The sequence below is a fragment of the Stegostoma tigrinum genome, chromosome 21 (assembly GCF_030684315.1).
Source record: "Stegostoma tigrinum isolate sSteTig4 chromosome 21, sSteTig4.hap1, whole genome shotgun sequence".
Taxonomy (NCBI): Eukaryota; Metazoa; Chordata; class Chondrichthyes; order Orectolobiformes; family Stegostomatidae; genus Stegostoma; species Stegostoma tigrinum.
In genome coordinates this window covers 45,204,363-45,227,072 of record NC_081374.1, presented here as the reverse complement: position 1 = coordinate 45,227,072, position 22,710 = coordinate 45,204,363, and the positions used below count along the sequence as shown (strand labels likewise).

The following is a 22,710-nucleotide window of genomic DNA, read 5'->3' as shown; positions in this document are numbered from 1 at the left end:
GTAATGATTGACAGTGACAACGCAGTTAATCATAGAACCCCTACAGTGTGGAAGCAAGCCCATCAAATCCACACTAACTTTCTGATAAGCATTCCACCCACACCCAGCACCCCCATCCTAACCCTGTAAGCCTGCATTTCCCACAGCTAACCCACCTAGCCTGCACATCCCTGGACGCTGTGGGCATTTTAGCATGGCCAATCCCCTTTAACCTGCACGTCATCAGAATCTCATCAACAGAATCCCTACAGTGTGGAAACAGGCCCTTCGGCCCAACAAGTCCACACCGACCCTTAGAGCATCCCACCTAGACCCATTCCCCCTCTAACCCATTTAATTTACACATCCCTGAACACTACGGGCAATTTCCCAAGGCCAATTCACCTAATCTGTACATCTTTGGACTGTGGGAGGAAACCGGAGCACCCGCACAGACACAGGGAGAATGTGCAAACCCCACACAGGCAGTCACCCGAGGGTGGGATTGAACCTGGATCCCTGGCGCTGTGAGGCTGCAGTGCTAACCACTGAGCCACCGCTGATGACAAAGTGGCAGAGACGTGCAGAGTGATATGTGCTTGTTTGGCAGTCGGTGAGTCCAAGCCTCCTCCTGCGATGGCAAAGATTCTGCCAAGTGAGGGAGAAGTGAGTGGGTGGTGGAGCTTTCAGTGCCGGTGTGTGAAGGGGTAAGCTGGTGAGGTGTCCCAGGAGGAGTGAGGAGGCAGTGCAGAGTACATACAGTAGGAGGCTGGGGAGGGCAGTGTGACAGCAAATGAGGGAAATCATTCCATTCAACAGGGAGAGTAACAGAGCAGAACCTTCGAGGGAGTCGGGTGCAGAAGCAGAGAAGGAGTGAGTGTGAGGCAGCAGAGAGAAGACTGTGGTGTTACCCTGGTAGAGCAGAGAGCGTCATTGACTCTCTTACAACTCTGCTGCAGTTCTTCTGAACTGTTGAGATGGCACTGACCAGTCTGAAAGGCTCACTGGCAGTGCCCACCTCTCCCTGGCCAGGCTGCCAGTCTGACATTACTGCCGTCCCTGATTCTGCTTCTCAAAATCAGCCCCAGGGCTGGTCCCTGGTGCATTTGTCTTTGGAAATTTTCTTCAGGATAGATTCTTTCTTCTGTTTTGGTACCAGTTTTCTTAAGAGGCAAATAAGACCTGCATTCCCGAGGAGAAGAATCGATGCTGGCTCCTGTAGGAGGCGTGAGTACGATTGCAGAGAATGTGTTTGTTTCTGTACAATGTGAGTCACCAATGTTTGTTTCCATAGTAGTACTTTGTGTCAAAACAAGACTGAACACGCTCGCACTGCCACACCACGGGATTGAGGCAAGGTGCCCGTCATCAGTCCAGAAACACACTGATTTCCTGCATGTCCAGACAGAGGTCATTGGATACCAAAGGCCCAGGCCTTATCCCCACAGTGCCCTGCTCCATATTTACCCTTCATCTCACACATGAGGTGGATTCCCGGTTTGTTATCACATTGCAGTGTGTGGGAGCTTTCTGCACACAAATTAACTAAGTCAGACACAACAATGAAGACCGGAAGTAGGCTGTTCAGCTCTTCAAGGCTGTTTGTTTCCTACATCACATCGGCGCCTAGATTTCCAGTCAGGCAGCAATGGCTCGAATTGGTCTGGGATTTCCTGAGATTGTGAAATACAAGTTGTCCTTGCTCATGTTATACTGTGGGTTAGGGAGAATGGTTGTGCCATTATAGGTTATTAGCTTCCTTCTGCCCTCCCACTTCACTGTGGCCTGTCTCTTTAAGGCTGCTGCTTAGCTGATGAAGTGTTCTAAGTCGCGAGGTGAAAGTAGACCGCTTCCTTGTTTGATAAACAGAGTCAGGCAATTCATGTCAGCTGATTTACAGGAGCCTGAGTACAATACAGACCAGTCAGCCGACCATGTAATCGAACCTTTACCTTGATTACATATCTGTGAATCATCGTAAACCAGTCCATTTAAGGATGCAGGCTGGTCACACATCTTTCATTGTCTGAGCCTTGATATAAGGTGCATATATATAGTACATAGTTCTGGTATACTGAGAACAGCTTTTCTACAATCAAGGGCTTGTTCCACACCCCTCTACTGATACAGGTAAGTTTTAGTTGATTTAATCTTTCTGGGAACAGTTTGCAGTAATGGGCACAGCTGCCCTGGCCAATCAGTAAACTGTCAATATTTACACCTCACCTCTCAGCCCTCTGGTAACATCCAATGGCTTTTACTCACTTGCCAGTTGCAAATGCAATCAGAGGGGATTAGGAATGCAGCCCGATGACTGGCAGTGGAGACAGAAACAGACAGACTGAACAGTAATGTATTTAGTTTGAGAGGAATGATGCCGTTTTGCTCTGGAGTTAAGCACAGAGATCTGAGAGCTGCTACTGTGATGAACAGTAAGAACATAGTACATAGAACAATACAGCGCAGGACAGGCCCTTCGGCCCTCAATGCTGCGCCGACCTGTGAGCTAATCTAAGCCCCTCCCCCTACACTATCCCATCATTATCCATCTGCCTATCCAAGGACCAAGGAAAGCATTATTCTTTCATCACTGACCACAGCATCCAGGTCATTGTGCCCAAACAACACAACTCCCTCACGGAAACCTAACCAAGGTTATCAAATACTCTCACAAAGGTATTCAGTTATCACAGCACACAAAGCTATTTGGCCCATCATGTTTCTGAATAAATATCTCATCAGGTGCCATGCACCTGCCTTCTTGTGTAAACCCTGCACAAACCTCCTTCTCAGGTAACAAGCCCGTCCCCTCCAGAATGCTTTGATTGAACTTGACTGCAGCATTGGGCTCCAGGCCGTGCCTTCCAGGCCCTAACCACTTACTGGGTTTTCAAACATATCTCTCGTGTCACTTCTGCTTATGCCGGTTATTTCAAATCCTTGACCTCCTGACGCTTTCCTGACTGGGAACAATTTCTGACTATTATGATGAAATCTGTTAGGGTGAAATCTTTACCAGAGAGGTCAGCATAGGAACTGACCTGCGTGCGTGTTATCTGTACAGTGAGTTTAAGGGTTTTGGTTACATGCATTGTACAAGTGAAAATTGCATGAAATTGACCGTAAACTAATGCAAAGGAATCAAGGACATTCAATGGCAAATAATATCTTTTGGCAGTTTAAGTTTCTGTGACCTTTCATACTTGTTGGATACACATTTGTGCTGAAACTGACTTGTCACTACACCGCCCAGTCTGAATTTAACCATTCCAACAGCTGCGTGTTGCACCTGCCCGCTCTGAAGACGCTTCTTACAATTAAGCTTTTCTCTTGGTATAAGGACAGGAATAAGTGGATTTTAAACCTTTTAAATGTCAGAAGTGTTTTAATATTCTAAGACACGGCAACCGCACACATAACGTCGACTAGTGATTCCGGTTAATTCTTTTAAAACAAAAACAAATTGCAGGGCAAACTCAGCTGATCTGGCAGTACATGTGGACAGTCACAGCAGAGTTAATATTTTGAGCCCAGTGGCCCCTCTACAGAACAGTTGTTTTCAACTGTTTAAATCCAGGCTGCTCACATACACTGCCTGGACACACTGATTCAAACGCCTTGGTTTTCTAATGGATCCATTTTTAGCTGTATTTAGCACATGAAACAGCCTTCAATGCATAAGGGATATTCCCTGAGTGCCTGCTTGCGCAGTTTTATGGAAGATGTTGAGCTTGTAATTATTGATGGGAAAGTATTTGTTTCTGCAAAATTGAAAAGCTGGGACCACAGTATGGGTCTGGCTCATTGCCCTGAAGTAAGCTTTTCACGTATGATGTATTTCTTTTTTTACAAAGGATCTCTGACACTCAGCTAATGGAGCCAGTGCCTGAACATTGTGTCACTTGCTCCCCTGGTCACCCAGAGAATATTCTTGGTGTGACCGTTACTGGGCTGAAACCTCGCAGAATGGTGGAAGTCCACATCAAGCGCAGCTTAAGTGTGAGAGAAGCTAATTTGAGCGGGAAGGAGCTGAAGTGGCAATCGCTCCCTACAAAGATCCCATTGAGGAGCCTGAGCCATCGAGAAGGAGCTGGGCTGTGTGAGCTGGGGATAGCAGGCAGGGAGAGCAAAAGGAAGCAGGCTGAACGAGACGATGTGGGCTCACCTCCAGTCAATAACTCTTTGAGCACTGAGGCAGGGGTGATGAAGGAAGCCAGCAAGGAAAGGAGCAAGGAGGCAAAAAGAGGGAAGAAGTCTCAAACTTTCTTCGGGAAGATCACCAACTTCCTGTGGAGAAGGAAAGGCGATGAAAAGAAAGAAGATGGATGTAAAAAATCCAAGGAGCTTGGTGCTCCTCAGGCAGAAGAGTCTTCTGAAGGGAATGGGGAGCAGTTACTTGGCGAGAGCCAGGAGGCACCTGGAGACCAGCAGACCATCCCTCACAAAACCAAGGCCAGGAAGAAAAACAGTCTCTACAGAGTTTTCTCTTTTAAGAAGTATAATTCTGAAGTGAAAGAGGCCCAGGGAGGCCCAGGAGCCAGCAAGATTAGAGCAGAGCGTCCGAAACAACTGGTTCTGAGAACTGTGTGCAAGCCCAGGCTGAATAAAACAGGTAGGACGGGTTTACTGATTTTCCAGCTGGATAGATATCTTGCAACCAACATCTCAAGCCAGCTATCTCATTAAGCAAATCAGTCTTTTCAATAACTTCCTCCTACAAACCTGCGTATGTCTGTCTGAATCATATCATTCACTCTCCATTTTGTAAACATTCAAGCTCTTTTCCCGACCTTGGGTATATATCTATGATGGGAATTTTGACGGAATCAAAATTGCTTTCAGTTTCATACAATTCTGAAGAGGTATAGGAAGCTGGCCATTCGGCCCCTTGAGCCTTCTTTGCTATTCCATTCAATCATGGTTGACCTGCACCTCCCCTCCAATGGCTGCTTATTCCATTAGTGGCCTTAGCTGATGAGAACCTACCCATCTGATTGACCTCATCGTCCTACCCTATCCAGCCTTTAGAGGGGTGGGGGTAAATTTGCCTCCAGCAGGGTATCTTACCTTAAATCATCCCACAGAACATAATATAGTGGACATGGATACCTTGGTATTCAAGAATTTAACATCCTCTTGTACAGAAAGCAGAGAAATAATTGAGAGTTCAGGAGCTTCATAATGTCAGAGAAGTATTCTTAGAAATGAACTTGTATCAAGGAAGTTTAGTCCTGAAAGACGTTGCCACTTGGCTTATTTAAGTAACTTATGCAATTTACAACAATTTGAAAAGAAGTACCACCTTGAGACAAATTTTATGTCAAGAACTGACCGGATCAGAAATTGGCTTGCTGAAAGAAGACAGAGGGTGGTAGTTGATGGGAAATGTTCATCCTGGAGACCAGTTACTAGTGGTGTACCACAAGGGTCAATGTTGGGTCCACTGCTGTTTGTCATTTTTATAAACGACCTGGATGAGGGTGTAGAAGGATGGGTTAGTAAATTTGCAGACGACACTAAGGTCGGTGGAGTTGTGGATAGTGACGAAGGATGCTGTAGGTTGCAGAGAGACATAGATAAGCTGCAGAGCTGGGCTGAGAGGTGGCAAATGGAGTTTAATGCAGACAAGTGTGAGGTGATGCACTTTGGTAGGAGTAATCGGAATGCAAAGTACAGGGTTAATGGTAAGATTCTTGTTAGTGTAGATGAGCAGAGAGATCTCGGTGTCCATGTACACAGATCCTTGAAAGTTGACACCCAGGTTGACAAGGTTGTTAAGAAGGCATACAGTGTTTTAGCTTTTATTAATAGAGGGATCGAGTTCTGGAACCAAGAAGTTATGCTGCAGCTGTACAAAGCCCTGGTGCAGCTGCACTTGGAGTATTGTGTACAGTTCTGGTCACCGCATTTTAAGAAGGATGTGGAAGCTTTGGAAAGGGTGCAGAGGAGATTTACTAGGATGTTGCCTGGTATGGAGGGAAGGTCTTAGGAGGAAAGGCTGACGGACTTGAGGCTGTTTTTGTGAGAGAGAAGAAGGTTGAGAGGTGACTTAATTGAGACATATAAGATAATCAGAGGGTTAGATAGGGTGGATAGGGAGAACCTTTTTCCTAGGATGGTGACGGCGAGCACGAGGGGGCATAGCTTTAAATTGAGGGGTGAAAGATATAGGACAGATGTCAGAGGTAGTTTCTTTACTCAGAGTAGTAAGGGTATGGAACACTTTGCCTGCAACAGTAGTAGATTCGCCAACTTTAAGTACATTTAAGTCATCATTGGACAAGCATATGGACGTACGTGGAATAGTGTAGGTTAGATGTGCTTCAGATTGGTATGACAGGTCGGCACAACATCGAGGACCGAAGGGCCTGTACTGTGCTGTAATGTTCTATGTTCTATATTTATCACAATGATCAGACACAAGCATTACATTCCTCAGGCACATAAGTGACTGGGTTAATTTTAAGTTATTCAGTTACAAGGAGCTGCAATCTTCCAGTAGAGTGTCATGCTTCAAGTGATCCAAGGTATGATGGAGTATGACACCTTTAGATCCTCAGGTCACATGCCATGATGCAGTGGAAATGGCATGTTCTTTAAAAATACACTTGACTGTGAGACATAACATAACAGGGGCTGCAGGCTTTAACAATACTAATCACTGTAGCTCAATTCTATGTTCATGCTTTTCACACTTGCGTGTCCAAATGCAGGGCAAATAAATATGCATCAATGAACTAAGGGTGAATACAGAAAAGCAGTTCTGATGTAGCTCACTTAGCACACCTCTCTCTCTAGACGCCTCAGTGTGTTCATAGACGAGTATCTAATGTATTGAGGGGGTAGTGTTCAAGATCCAGGAGCAAGAGCTTTAGTCCCTGCAACCATTTGTTTTGGTGACCAGGGTATATTCTGGGTGATGTAGTCCACCCTTGGCCACCCTTTCGCCTTCCAATATTAGCAGCTCCCCAGTAATGGACTGCAGCAGTCACAAATACTCAAAATACACGTATGTCCCAAAACACCCAGCAAAACACAGTCATGGAAGGATTAATTGGGAAAAGTAATTCCTATAAATAGAATTGATGAGGAGTCCCTCCTCCATCCTGACTATTTCTCTCCTGCAGTTGCTGCTGATTGATTCACTGGAGGGTTGACAGGGTGAAGAGTTTATGAAAGTACGATGGGAAGAAAGCTAGAAACAGGATCTTACAGGCTATAAAATCAATAATAAAATCCTGGCTGTGTCTTGATGTACAGAATCCAAGAGAAAGGAGCTATTGGTATTTGACAGGACCATCATTAGGGGTGTATGATCACTGGGCAGTTTATAGGTACCTCATATCAAAAGGATGGAAAAGTACTGGCAAATGTGCATTGTAGGCTCAATGGAAAAGTAGGTTGGGCATAGGGCTGACTTAGGAAGAGAAAGTTGAGATATTTAGGCTTTTTCACTAAAGCTGAGGTGAGAGAGGAAGGAAGCACATGCAGGACCGAGGAAAGTGACTGTGTGTGTCTGTGTGTTTATTAGTTAGCCTTAGGCCATGGTACTTTGTAAAGGTCATTTTTATTACTGACTGATTTACAAATGATCAATTTTTGACATAGTTTTTGCTCAGCAAGTTGTTCATGTTTTCTTCATACATTAATATTGAATGTTGTGCCAGACCAGAACTAGCACAACTGAAGGGTCTAGGCCCGAAACGTCAGCTTTTGTGCTCCTGAGATGCTGCTTGGCCTGCTGTGGTCACCCAGCTCCACACCGTGTTATCTAGCACAACTGCTGCTGGGCTTCTTGCTGAAGTTGAGTAGGAAGCTCTTAGAAGTCTTAGTGCTTCTCGGAGGCTGGCTACTGGGTGTAAAAGAAAGCAGGAACCTCTGGAAATGCTCAGCCTGCCCAGCAGCATCAGTGCAGATAGACACAGACATCAGTGACCCTTTGTCAAAACTCTTGCAGGCTGTGAAACTGTTTCTCTCTCCACAGCGCTGCTTGGTCTGCTGAGTATTTCCACCATTCACTGTATATCAGATTTTCAGCCCCATGCAGTACTTTGCTGTCCTATTGTATGATCAATACTGGACATTTGCATGTGTGGTCAGCTTCAGTTTAAGATGAGAAAATTCTTATCACTCAATCAAAGTGTATTCTTTCTGTTAACCAAGCCCACTTGTGTGGGCAGAAATAGCACATTATGACACATGAGTTGGTTTATACTAATTTAAGGGAAGGTTTTGCTATTATTAAACTTAGAAAAGAAACAAGGAGTCACATGCAAATTGAATATCATCATTGTTAGTTTAAGCCATTCTCATCTATACATGAGGTTATTGTTTCTAGTGCTTGCGTGGATCAAGGTCACACAGTCTAGATATTATTGCTTGAATGTTACATAGGGCCAGATTCGAAGAAATTGCATCATATGGTTAACCAGATTGTGTGTAATTGTCCGATGCAGCAGTGGCTGTGAAGTTTAACAAACTTAAAAGCTGTGTTTTTGTTTGTAGAGCTTATAAACAGACTGATTGGAAATAGTGATAAAGAGTCTATGCTGAATCTGTAGAAAACAACTCAACCTCACTGTGACTCTGGTTCCGAATTCTTGACACACAAGGCTATGAGGAGCAGCGAGACCAATAAATTCATGAAATAAAAACTGAAAGGACTGTGGATGGTGTAAATCAGAAACAAAAACAGAAGTTGCTGGAAGAGCTCGGCAGATCTGGCAGCTTCTGTGGAGCGAAATCAGAGCTAACGTTTCGGGTTGAGTGATCCTTCCTCAGAACTGGGTTCTGAGTTCACAGCTTCCTCAGTTCTGAGGAAGGGTCGCTCAACCCGAAACGTTAGCTCTGATTTCGCTCCACAGAAGCTGCCAGACCTGCCGAGCTCTTCCAGCAACTTCTGTTTTTGTTGCCCATAATTTTGCTTTCTTCACCCTGTATTAGTGAAATGAACCTCCAGAGCTAGGGAATGGAGTGGGTGAGTCAAATTGATTGGATTACTCTACAGAGAGCTGGCATTGACTTAATGGGCAGTGGCCTCATTCTGTGCCTGAATGGTTCTATCTCTCTATGAGAAGGTTAATGGTGCAGGAGAGCTAGGCACTGTCACACGGAAACTTGTAACATCTTTTTCAACCAATTTGTCAAGGGACAGCACAGGGACAGGTAATGGTGCAGGGGCAGGAAATAAAAATCTCTTACCATAATTCGATAAAGAAGAGAAGACTTAAACGAGAGCTGAATGGGAGGGGACAGGCACAGGAGGATGGGGTGTTCGTCTCTGCTGGAGGCAGATCATCAAGTACAAGGAGGGCATGTTTACCTCAATCACATTCACACATTTGTGACATGGCCAGAGGGGAGCTGTCTACACACTGTGGCACCAGCAGAAACCAGATTGAGTGCATTCAAACGTGGAATTCCAGGAAAGATGGGAATGGTTTGGGAGGCAACAACACATTTGGGATTTTGGTAAGGAAAGGGAGTTCGGGGATGGGGCTGGAGTTTGAAAGATGGAGTTGGGGGTGGATTATTATCAAGTTCAACACCAACACTGATGTGGGTGGATCCTTTTAACTAAATCTCACAAAATCTACTGTAAACCGTACAAATGTTCAGAGCTCAGCTGCTCACACTCATTATGAAAGTAAACGCTTTCTGATGCGAGAAAGCGTAGGTTCAAAATATTCAATAGTGTGTTGCACCTCTGTAAATGATGTTTTGCGTCTTTGCTTATCAGTGACATCCAATCTGAAAGGCAGCAGGAATTGTGCGCGGAGATCCTTCTGCAGCTTGTAGTTGAGGCTTTCACACGGTTTTCTATCACCTGGGAAGCTACATTGAGACTCGAGTGTACCCTCTGTGTGTTCTGTTGTAGCTCACGACTCTGAGTCTGTGTATGAGCAGGTGTCCGAGGAAGTGGACCGGATAGTTCGGACTCTTGACTCCAGTGAAGGCAAAGACAAGTGTCTGAAGGAAACGCACTCAGTCGAAGAATTAGAAACAGATGGGCCAAAAGAATCTGGTGAGTGTAATGATGCATTAACAGCCATCATGTAATTACCACATTGCTGCATCGAACCTCTACTTTGCACCGTCTGAGTGGTTCATTCATCCAAATCTACAGCTTCCTCTGTGCATTATAAAACAGAGTTATAACCAGCTCCAAATGCAATAACAATTCACTCCCAAGCAGTCTGCCCAGTTACTGAATTAACTCCTGAGTACGCTAGGAACATTAACAAAGGCTTTGAATATGTGGACTTGCTGGCCAGATTTGTGCATTGACTGCTCTCAGACAAAGGGGAAAAATCACAGGCGCCAGAGCTGCTCCTGACCCAGGCCCCTGGATACTGACCCTTGACCTGAACACAATGTTCCCACACCGACTGTAGCACAGCAGTCTGTCACTGCACCTAAGCACGGGGAGTCCCCTGGAGCTCTAGCACCCAGTGTACCAGTCTCCAACTCCAAAACGTGTCCTAAGCCCTGAGTTAATGCATGTCCTCAAAAGGTCTTCCAGCTGAAAGTCAGTATTAATTCCACCCATACTATTGATAAAAATCGAATAGAGAACTCTTTCCAGGTACCACAGTGCCTTCAATGCACAGGTGACAATACCCTTTTCCTTTGATCTGTCGTGTTCCTTCTTAACAGGTCTGTCTCACTCAACCCTCACCTTTCAGTCCTGTGCTCTGGGTAAGTCCCACTCCGGGATTGGAGCAGAACTCCAGGCGGGTGCAGCAGGAGGGAGGGCTCCCCTGTTGGAGGTGTTGCCTTTTGGTCGACATGTTAAATCAAGACCCCACTTCCTGATTGAGTGAATGTAATGATCTGAAAGCACCAATCAAAAAGCCAGTCCCTTAGTGCCTGTGGTCTGCCCTTCACTAATATCCTGGCTACATTTACAAAGCGATAGAATATATTCAGAGAACCACTGAGCCCTCACCGTTACCCTGCTGTTTTGAAAAGTATTTGATAAAGGTGAACAAGGACATGCTGAAACCGAAGGTATGCTATGGGGTTTTGTTAGCTAAAACAGTTACACTGGTTCAATAGTGGAATCAAGGGTTATGGGGATAAGGCAGGAACAGGATACTGATTGTGGATGATCAGCCATGATCATAATGAATGGTGGTGCTGGCTCAAAGGGCCGAATGGCCTAATCCTGCACCTATTGTCTATTGTCTAATCTCTGCACTGGCTGAGCTTATTCTTGGAGCCTACCTCCTTGTTTTGCCCCAAGAGTGACAAGAAACACAGCTCTCCGAGAGTAACACATATTGTTAGCTAACATTTCAATCCTGGAATTTCATGAACACAGGAGATTTCAGCTCCTTCAAGATTTAAGTGAGATTATTTACTAAAAGACAATCCAAAAGAGAAATTTTTCCATTAATTATTGGGTAAACCAGTTCACAAGATGGACACTGGGTAGGGTGGGAGCAAACAGGCCTGAGATTTTGAGTAATTCCAGGCTCTTTACCCACATCACGTGGACTGGTCTCAGTGATACTTGCATTTTTTTCTTTCTAACAGCCGACAACTCCATTTCCAAAATTATTGCAATACTCCAAAATGTTGGTGATCGCGTTGATACAGAGGTAAGAAACAGGAATTTCTTTTGCTCATTTTCTGGATCTTGGCATCTCTAGGAAAGCTGGTATTTATTACCCAGTACCAGTTTTCTCTAGGAAGGTGGCAGGAGGACATGTTCTCAAACTGCTGCAGTCCATGTGGAAAAGGTGCTCCCACTGTGCCCTTGAGGAGGGAGTTCCTGTGATTGAGTGACAATGAAGCAACAGCAACTATATTTCCAAGTCAGGATAAAGTGATGTGGAGGTGAGTGTGATCTTACTGTACTTTCTATCCATGCTGTTGTCAGGAGAGATAATGAAACTGAGGGCAATTACTCAAGAAGCTTTCAAGCAGCATTGACCTGCCCCACAGAAACAGTATTGATCCGCAGCACAGAAACAGTATTGACCTGCCCCACAGAAACAGTATTGACCTGCCCCATGGAAACAGTATTGATCCACAGCACAGATACAGTATTGCCCTGCCCCACAGATACAGTATTGACCTGCCCTGCAGAAACAGTTTTGACCTGCCCCACAGAAATTGTATTGACCTGCTCCACAGAAACAGTATTGATCCGCAGCACAGAAACTGTATTGACCTGCCCCACAGAAACAGCATTGAACTGCCCCACAGAAACTGTATTGACCTGCCCCACAGAAACAGCATTGACCTGCCCCACAGAAACAGCATTGACCTGCCCCACAGAAACTGTATTGACCTGCCCCACAGAAACTGTATTGACCTGCCCCACAGAAACTGTATTGACCTGCCCCACAGAAACAGCATTGACCTGCCCCACAGAAACTGTATTGACCTGCTCCACAGAAACAGTATTGATCCGCAGCACAGAATCAGTATTGGCCAGCCCCACAGAAACAGCATTGACCTGCGCCACAGAAGCAGTAAGACCATAAGACATAGAAGTGGAAGTATTGGCCTCCTCCACAGAAACAGTATTGACCCGCAACACAGAAACAGTATTGACCCGCAACACAGAAACAGTATTGATCCGCAGCACAGAAACAGTATTGACCTGCCCCACAGCAACAGTACTGCCCTGCCCCACAGAAACTGTATTGACCCGCAGCACAGAAATTTTATTGCCCTGCCCCACAGAAACAGCATTGACCTGTAGCACAGAAACAGTATTGACCTGCCCCACAGCAACAGTACTGCCCTGCCCCACAGAAACAGCATTGACCTGCAGCACAGAAATTTTATTGCCCTGCCCCACAGAAACAGCATTGACCTGTAGCACAGAAACAGTATTGACCTGCTGCTCTGAAGCTGCATTGTATTATAAGACCATAAGACTCCGGAGCAGAAATAGGCCATTTGGCCCATTAAGACGGTTCCGCCATTCAATCAAGTCACAGATGATCAGATGACACTCAACTCCACTTTCATGTCATCTCCCCAGAGCTCTTGATTCCCTTACTGATTAAAAATTGTCTATCTTAGCCTTGAACATACTTAGTGACCCAGCCTCAACAGCTCTCTGTTGTAAAAAACATCACAACCCATTGAGAGAAGAAATTCTTCCTCATCGCTTTCGCAAATATCCAACTCCTTATTCTGAGATCATGCCCTCTGGTCTGAGACTCTCTCAGAAGGGGAAACAGTCTCTCAATGTCTATTCTGTTCTTTCTCCGGGCTGAAATCCTGTTACCAATGCATGCCGGTCATGTTCCGAACCATTGCTCCATCAAATCAATGGAGAAATGTTCCCAAACGTGGAACATTTTCCGTACCTGGGAACCCTAAGTCATCTAAGGCAGATGTTGAGTGGAGATTCAACATCACATCCAATCTGCAAGCGCTGCTTTCAGAATGCTAAGGCTGAGAGTCTTCAAAAGTGACATTCAAGGTCCATGAGAATAAGGCAGTCATTCTTCACACTCCTATATATTTCTCCAAAACTTGGGAACACATATAGGTGCCATCTCAAGACCCTTGAGAAGTAGCATCAACTCTGTTTGAGAGAGATTCTCCACAACACCTAGGAGGACAGGCATACTAACATCAATATTCCTGAAGCAGCCAATAGCACCAGTATTGAGGCCATGCTCATCCAAAACCAACTTCGCTGCGCCGGCTATGTGCTCAGGATGCCTGAGTTCCAACTGCCAAAGCAAATCATCTTCACTCAGCTCAAGGCAGGAAGTCAAACAAGACAAAGATGAAAGAAGTATTTCAAAGATTCCCTGAAGGATCCCCTCAAGAGGTCAACATGGACATCAATGAATGGAGATCCTTGTTTTGAGCAGATTGACTTGGAGGAAGCTCCTGTATGATGGGACACAATTCTTTGAGAACACCTGTCAATAAGAGAAGGGACAGAAAAGAAACTGGGAAAAGGAATGTCAATGATCTCAAGGCCGTGGACCACCTCTATCTCCTGGAAACACCTGCCAAATGTGTGCTTGGAGGTGAGACTGGGCGTGTCAGCCACACTGGGATCCATGGAATCCGCACGTGGAGACATGGCATTTCCTAGGTGGACAATCAGACTTGTTAGTGAGTGATTGCCAATGATGATGTAGCCTGTCAAGTCTCTAAGGATCTTAACTGTTTCAATAAGGTCACTTGTCATTCTGCTATATTCCATAAGTAGACACCCCAGTCTACTGAACCTCGACTCATAAGACAGTCCATCCATACTTGGTCTCAGTCTATAACCTTTCTCTTGACTGCCTCTGATGCCAATGTATCCTTTCTTATATGAGGCGACCAGTACTGTTCACAGCTGTGGTCTGACTAGTGGCTGGCACTGTTTTAGCAATACCCCCTGCCCCTATTTTTATACTCCATTCCCTTTGAAACAAAGGCCAGTATTCTCTATGACCAGAGATAATGGGAGCTGCAGATGCTGGAGAATCTGAGATAGCAAAGTGTGGAGCTGAATGAACACAGCAGGCCAAGCAGCATCTTAGGAGCACAAAAACTGATGTTTCGGGCCTAGACCCTTCATCAGAAAAGGGGGATGGGGAGAGGATTCTGAAATAAATAGGGAGAGAGGGGGAGGTGGACCGAAGTTGGATAGAGGAGAAGATAGGTGGAGAGGAGAGAATAGGTGGGGAGGTAGGGAGGGGATAGGTCAGTCGGGGAGGACGGACAGGTCAAGGATGAGGTTAGTAGGTAGGAAATGGAGGTGGAGTTTGAGGTGGGAGGAGGGGATAGGTGAGAGGAAGAACAGGCTGTTAAGATACTGCTTGGCCTGCTGTGTTCATCCAGCTCCACACTTTGTTATTCTCTATGACCTGCTGAATTTGGATGCTAGATCTGTGGGATTCACAACTGAACAGTATTGACCTGATGCACACTGAACTTGACACTGGGCTGAAATGAGGTATTTCCCTCATGACGTCGATCCAATGTTTATAGAGGCGGCTTCCATTATCAGGTTGGATGTAGGAATCTGGGGAGAAGAATTATACAGAAAGTATGACAGTGCCACAGCAACAAGTAATAAAGATTGATTGACAGAAAGCATGTGCAGAAAGCTGATTTTTAATAAGATATAGATACATGTGCATCTGTATGAGGAGAAATATTCTGTAATTATTTCCAGTCTTTTGATGCATATATAATTATTAAAATCTTTGCTTTGAGTAGTTCATTATAAATTACAGATGTTACAGAAACAACTTTAGTTTCAGTCACAACACCTCACTGAGTTCCTGATTTCTCATTTATCTCTGGCAGCTCCAAGGAGATGTGTTGCTTTCCACATTCTTCAATGAGATCAGCTATAATTCCTTCAAAGAACTGGCAGATCAATACATCCAAAGTGAAGTCAGGAGCAACGTGACGCAGGAGAACCCTGACCTGGTCAAGTTTGCTTTTACACTCGATTTTACGGCGAAGGTGGCAGGGCTGTGTGGCCATCAGATCAAACAGATTACTGGCTTTGGGAGCCAGTATCTCCGGGAGACTTGTTGGCACCTGCCCAGTTTCAGTGTGCAGGTGGGTACCACCTACATCTTACCCAGTCAGCAATCTAGAAGAATGGTGGCTAATGAGGAGCAACAGGTTCCAACTAGTTAGGGTCACACTTCAGCAATCATTATGCACCATAAAGCTATGTATACCGTAAATACAGTACATTCAACCCAATTGCTCTGTTATAGAGATACAGTTCCTCAAACCTTTCTACTGCCATTTCCTCTTCCCATCTCTGAAACCTGTCTATCACTACATTCCCCTCTTATACATCAGGCCTCTCCTTGAATGCATCAACATTTCAACCACTCTGTGAATCCAAACTCTGCGGAATATTCCGTATCCTTTGTTCTCAGTAATGTTATGTTTATGTTTCATTACCTTAAACTCCCTCCTAAAGTGGAAACAGCTTCCCTACGTACATCCTGTCAAATCTTTCTTTAGCTTGAAAGATTTCTACCAGGTCACGACTTAGTTTTCTGTTTCCCAGGGAAAGGCTTCTCAACCTGTACAACCTATCCTGATAGCTGCATTCTTTCAGTTTCCTGGGAGTCTTTCCAATAATGTGTTCAGAGCTTCAGTGTCCTCTTTTTGTACTGTAACAAATGGAATTACACAATTTTCATAGCCAACTAGCCAAGGTTCTACATAACTGATATTATCTCTCAGTTTTGTGTCCTATTAGAGTCATAGAGATGTACAACATGGAAACAGACCCTTCGGGCCAACTCATGCATGTCGACCAGATATTCTAAATTAATCTAGTCCCATTTGCCAGCATTTGGATCATATCCCACTAAACCCTTTCTATTCGTATACCCATCCAGATGCCTTTTGAATGTTGTAATTGTACCAGATTCCAACACTTTCTCTGGCAGCTCATTCCATGTGTGCACCACCCTCTATGTGAAAAAGTTGCCCCTCAGGTCCCTCGTAAATCTTTTCCCTCTCACTTTAAATTTATGCCCTCTAGTTTTGGACTCCCCCATCTCAGGGAGAAGACCATGTCTATTTACCTTATCCATGCTCCTCATGATTTTATAAACCTCTATAAGGTCACTCCTCAGCCTCCAGTTCTCCAGGGAAAATAGCCCCAGTTGTTCAGCCTCTCCCTCCAACCCTGGCAACATGCTTGCAAATCTTTTCTGAATCCTTTCTAGTTTCACAACATCCTTCCTGTAGGACGGAGACAAGAATTGCACGCAGTATCCCAAAAGTGGCCAAACCAATGTCCTGTACAGCCACAACATGACCTCCCAACTCCTGTACTCAATGCACTGAACAATAAAGGCAAGCATACTAAGTGCCATCTTCACTATTCTATCTATCTGTGACTCCACTTTCAAGGAAATATGAACCTGCACACCAAGGTCTCTTTGTTCAGCACAATTCTCCAGGACCTTATTGTTAAGTGTATAAGTACTGCCCTGATTTGCCTTTCCAAAATACTGCACCTCACATTTATCTAAATTATATTCCATCTGCTACTCCTTGGTCCATCGTACTCTTCACTGCCCACTACACCTCCAATTTCACTGTGATCTGCAAACTTACTAACCATACATCCTTTGTTCACATCCAGATCATTTATATAAATGATGAAAAGCAGTGGACCCAGCACTGATCCTTGTGGTATACAACTGGTCACAGGCCTCCAGGCTGAAAAGCAATCCTCCACCATCACCCTCTGTCTCCTTTCTTCAAGTCACTTCTGTATCCAAATGGCTAGTTCTCCCTGTATTCCACATGATCTAACCTTGCTAAACAGCCTACCATGAGGAGCCTTGTCAAATACCTTACTGAAGTCCATACAGACCAAGTCCATGACCCTACCCTCATCAATCCTCCTCATTACTTCCTCAAAAAATGCAATCAAGTTAGTGAGACATGATTTCCCACAGACAAAGCCATATTGACTTTCCCTAATCAGTCCTTGCCTTTCCAAATACATGTACTTCCTGTCCCTCAGGATTCCCTCCAAAATCTTGCCGATGTCAGGCTCACCGGTCTATAGTTTCCTGGTTTTGACATCACTTTTCTTAAATAAGCCACATTAGCCAACATCCACCCTTCCAGCATCTCACCTGTGGCTATCGATGATATAATCATACAGTAAACACTAATGTCAAATACTCTTTCGGCATCTCCTTCCTCTAGAAATGAATCCCAGTATTTTTGTTTTGCTTTTGTGATCTTACCAATTTGTGTCAGCACTTTTAACAGTCCATGGCTCTGCTCTAAGACGTCTTTGCTCCTCCATCGCATTCCATTTTGCACCTTCCAACGATGAAGCGATTAATAACTCCCACCAACACGAACCACCCCATGCTGTTATGTTGAATTTCCTTTGCAATTGCTTCACCATTCTGTAGGCCGGTTTATAGTTTCTACATTTTTCTGCAGACCCCCCACATTATTAGGTAAATCGCTGAATTTGGTATCATCTACAAATTTTGACATCATATGTCTAATTCCTGAGATGTAATCTGTCATGTTAATTATGGTTTAATAGTCACTCTTCAGGGATTGACCGACTCTGTGGGTTAATACAGTAAAGGTTATAAAACAGACATTGTAGCAAACCAACTGACTTTTGTGTGTGTGTGCAGCTTATAAATCCACAACAGACTAACACCCCAGGAACAGTTGCATTATTGTACATGTGTACAGAGCACATCAACTCCTTAAAGGTGAGCAGATGATTGCTGTGAGCGAACTTCTTTTGAGATCTTACTTTCCTCTCGTCACCACTGAAATAACTCCACAGAGAGTGGTATCCCATCACCAGTCACCCTTTATTTACACATGTAAAGTCTTTAACACTGATCCGGCTTCCTCAGAGCCAGTTCTTAGAGTGAACAGAACCCCGACACTCCCGTTTACATGTGTCAGCGAGAGCTCCCTGATTGGGGGTATTAATCTGGCCCAATCAAGGAATGTATTTTCTATGAGGTCCACCTGGCTGACCTGGTTACAATCACTGCACACATCTGCCCGGTCAAGTCCTCTCAGGATCTTATACGTTTCAATCAAAGTCACCGCTGACTCTTTGGAACTCAAGAGAATACAAGCCTGGCCTGCCTAGCCTTTCCTTAGATCAACTCATTTTAGGTATTTGTCTTATAATGTTATTGATATGAACCTAAAAGGAAAGGGCTGATTTGGTTTGGACATGGCTGGGCCGGGGGCTGAATTTTTAAGCTATGAAGTCTGTTTCCAATCCAAATCTACCATTCATCAAGAACTTGACTACAACCACCGCCACCCCAACCCCCCCCCCCCAACTCCAGCCCCTTTCCAAGGCTACCAGCTTCCCCTTAGGCCCCTAGACATATCTCCATGCCTTCGCCACCCAACTAAGGCCTCGAGACCTCATGCCGGGCCCCTATTTCAACCAAGAGCCCTCACCAGCCTCTCTCAAGTTCTTTGATCTATCCCAAGCCTTTGGCCTCCAAACCCATTCCCCATACCAGGCCTCAGACTTCAGCCCAGACAAATGATCACTTCCCGGCCTGCAATCCTTCTTTTGCCTGAGCCGAGCCTTCCCCAGAATGAGCCCCTGGGATCAACCTCTGCGTAAAGTTTCTTTACTTTTGGAACATGGTCATTGTTAACATTTTCTGCTTCTTACCCTAATAGTGATGGATATTTTTCTGAAAATGCCAGTAATGGGTTTGAGACAACAGAGTGGTTTGTGGACCATTTCCAATAGCAGTTTAAGACTGCACCTCACTAAGGTGGAACTGGTATCACATATCAACTCAACTGGCTAAGAATGAAAATATTAGTGAACCCATCTCACCATTAATGAGACCAGCTCCTTACCTCCAGATTTTTAATGTTGGTTTCAGATTTCCAAGCAGCTGGAGTGGGATTTGAACTCAAACACCCTCCAGATTGCTAGCCTCCTGTAGCACATGGTTTTGTGACCACATTGTATGACCACCAAACCCACTTTGTGCGATCTTCTATCTTCTCAGCAGGAAACAGCAAACAACACTGAGAGAGTTCCAAGTCCAGATTGAAGACGAAGGGTGAATCAACAATCGGTTTTCTTGCCTGGAGATGGTCACCGCTTTTCCTGAAACTTTCGACTGGCACAGACTGATAAACTGGCCTCGCTGCTGAATCAGCGCTCAGCCGTCCCGACTTAGAAGTATATCACTGACCCTCCGATGTCACTGAGACAAAATCCTGGAACTCCCTCCCTAACAGCCTTGCGGGTATATTTATGCTCCAGGGTTGACAGCACTTCCAGAAGGTGTTTTGCTACCACTTTCTCTAAGGCAGTTAGGGATGAAAAATTAATGCTGGGCTCACCAGTGACACTTTCATCCCATTAATAGATCCCTGTACAAAGAAGCCATAGTTTTGGCTGAGATTATCAGTCTTTTACTTTTATGAGGGGAAGGGGGGTTCACAATTGGCTGACAAACTGTCTGTAGGAGGTCCTGCAGTTAGCCTGCTCACTTGACCTGGTTAAACCATTGGGACCACTCAGTCACTGCAGTACTGCCTTCAGCTGAGTGAGCCACGTGAATGGATCCCCTGTGATAGATGCTGCTAGGAGCAGGTGGATCCCAGCACCTGGTAACAGTGTCTTTACTCTGAGAATAAACTTTGATTTGTTTTGAATGGGTCATTGGTCGGTATCTTCCAGCCAGTCCTGCCCCTATGGGGATCAGAGCAGAAAGGAAGTGGTGGATGTGGGTACAATTATAATGTTTAAAAGACATTTGGATACGTACATGAATAGGAATGGGTTTGGAGGGATATGGGCCAGGAGCAGGCAGGTGGAACTAAGTTTCTTCTGCATGAACTGGTTGGAGTGAAGTGCTGAATGACGCAGTGAGTCTATGATATATGGAAACTCCAACATTGAGTATGTTCAGGACAGACAACAATAGATTTCTAAGTAATAATGACATCAAAAGGATATGAGGATAATGGGAGGAAATTGCGCTGAGGCAGAACCTGGTCTATCTAAGTGATAGAGCAGACCTGAGGCTGGATGGTAATAGAAGCAGTAGTAGGTCAATGTTTCATAATTCCAGCTCAATGCACGTTGTACTCTGAGGCTCGATAGTTGTTTTAAAACCTTGCACTGTATTGCTTCTGATGAAATGCTTGTCTGTCCACGTAGCATCTACCAAATAAAGTTTACAAAATTCTAATTTTAAATCAAATTAAAATATTGGAGATTGAATAATGTCAATCCAGTTCTAATATTATCATCCTCAGCAAGAATAGTTTATTTTTAACTCACTGCTAATGTACAGAGGGCCACATAAACACAATAGAACAACAACAGAGGTTTAAAGACAGCAGGAACTGCAGATGCTGGAGAATCTGAGATAACAAGGTGTAGAGCTGGATGAACACAGCATCAGAGGAGCCGGAAAGCTGACGTTTCAGGTCTGGGCCCTTCTTCAGAAATCTGCAACAGAGATTTACTGTAATAAAATGTGAGGCTGGATGAACACAGCAGGCCAAGCAGCATCTCAGGAGCACAAAAGCTGACATTTCAGGCCTAGGCCCTTCATCAGAGCCCTCTGATGAAGGGTCTAGGCCTGAAACGTCAGCTTTTGTGCTCCTGAGATGCTGCTTGTCCTGCTGTGTTCATCCAGCCTCACATTTTATTATCTTGGAATTCTCCAGCATCTGCAGTTCCCATTATCTCAGAGATTTACTGTGATCAGCTCCTTGAGGCAGTCCCATGGAGAGGGATGGCGGGTTAGAACAGAATAACCAGTTTAAAGCCCCACGGAGTGCAGTGGCTTTGTTTAAAGACATTTGGATAAGTACATGAATAGGAATGGGTTTGGAGGGATATGGACCAGGAGCAGGCAGGTGGAACTAGTTTTCTTCTGCATGAACTGGTTGGAGTGAAGTGTCTGTTTCCATTATTAGAACTGGATTGACATTATTTCAATCTCCAATATTTTAATTTGATTTAAAATTAGAAGTGCCTCAAGGCAGACATCGATAAATTCTTGATCTCACAAGAAATCAAGGGCTACGGGGAGAGTGCAGGGGAGTGGAGTTGAAATGCCCATCAGCCATGATTTAAATGGCGGAGTGAATTCGATGGGCCGAATAGCCTTACTTCCATTCCTATGTCTTATGGTCTTAAGCCATTTTGCTGACTGACATGCTGAGCATTACCAGCATGTTTTGGTTTATATAACATGAACAATGAAATTGATGTGGTTTTGCTGGTCTGTAGCTTGTGACATAACCATCCTTAGATGCAAGCTTACTGTTTATCTTTTCATAAGCGAATAAAAACAGATCTTTCTTCTGCTTATTTATGTTGCTGTGGGATCTCTCTGTGTGTTGTTTGTCTACGGTATTTTCCCTCTGTTACGTTTTTAACTGGCTGTGAAGTGAATCAGAATGTTTTGAGTTTACTCAGTGAATGTTAAATATTTAGTAAAATATGTTCCAACTGAAAAATAAACTTCTCCCAGTAGCAGTCTCCCTGAAACAGATCTGGGGCAATGAGCTTATTTTCATTCATTTGCAGAACGTGGCTGTTGCAGGCCGGGCCAGCATTTGCTGCCCATCAATAATGGCCTGGAGGGCAGCTGAAAGTCAGCAATGATAACTGGATATGGAGCTGGATGAACACAGCAGGCCAAGCAGCATCTTAGGAGCACAAAGGCCGACGTTTCGGGCCTAGGCAATTCATCAGACCATGTTGCTTTGGTTGCTGGAGTCACATCTAGGCCAGACCACATAATGATGGTTTAGGCTTGACGGAAAGGATGTGGATTAGGCCTGCTCACTGATATATGGTTATTCAATTCCCTACACTGCACCAGCAGAGCCAGTGTGGACCAATCAGAAGTGTTTATACCTCAGGGCCTTGATGGATACCTCATTGGACGCAGTTCCTACGTTAGCAAATGACAAGTGAAGGATGTAACTGAGGCCTGACTCATCCTACATCCACACACAGAACAGTCCAGATTCACTTTACAAAGGGTTATCCTCCAGCATTTCTTTTGAGCAAATGTTTAAAGGCATTGGAAAAGTGAATAAGTAATTGGAATTTTCCCAATACATTTCCTAATTGCTCTCACCCTGGCACGAGCTTCATTTGTAGTATCCGCAGGACTAGCATGAAGGAGCAGCAAAACAATGCAGAGAGAGGAAGCAATGATTGATTCAGAGATAGTGGGGACTGCCGATGCTGGACTGTTTTGA

The 22,710-nt window shown here is 44.6% G+C and overlaps 1 protein-coding gene across 2 annotated transcripts; it reads left to right on the top strand.

Moving 5' to 3' along the window:
- Nucleotides 1-1,931: 1,931 nt before the first annotated feature.
- LOC125462917 (uncharacterized) lies at nt 1,932-20,985 on the top strand. 2 transcript variants are annotated; one of them, XM_048553420.2, is made up of 6 exons: nt 1,932-2,109; nt 3,834-4,591; nt 9,857-10,003; nt 11,518-11,582; nt 15,265-15,525; nt 19,485-20,985. In XM_048553420.2, exons 2-6 carry the CDS (start codon nt 3,853-3,855, stop codon nt 19,524-19,526), a joined length of 1,254 nt encoding a protein of 417 aa, XP_048409377.1. In that variant the 5' UTR covers nt 1,932-2,109; nt 3,834-3,852; the 3' UTR covers nt 19,527-20,985. The 2 variants fall into 2 exon arrangements, with proteins under 2 accessions (XP_048409377.1, XP_048409376.1); XM_048553419.2 differs by having other exon boundaries at nt 19,482-20,985.
- The last annotated feature ends 1,725 nt before the right edge of the window (nt 20,986-22,710 follow it).

What these genes read in the sequence shown, in the direction of transcription:
- LOC125462917 (XM_048553419.2), top strand. Translation starts at nt 3,853, where the DNA reads ATGGAGCCAGTGCCTGAACATTGTGTCACTTGCTCCCCTGGTCACCCA. An exon ending in GCCCAGGCTGAATAAAACAG is followed by an intron (nt 4,592 to 9,856) that starts GTAGGACGGGTT and finishes GTTCTGTTGTAG; the next exon opens with CTCACGACTCTGAGTCTGTG. An exon ending in AGATGGGCCAAAAGAATCTG is followed by an intron (nt 10,004 to 11,517) that starts GTGAGTGTAATG and finishes TCTTTCTAACAG; the next exon opens with CCGACAACTCCATTTCCAAA.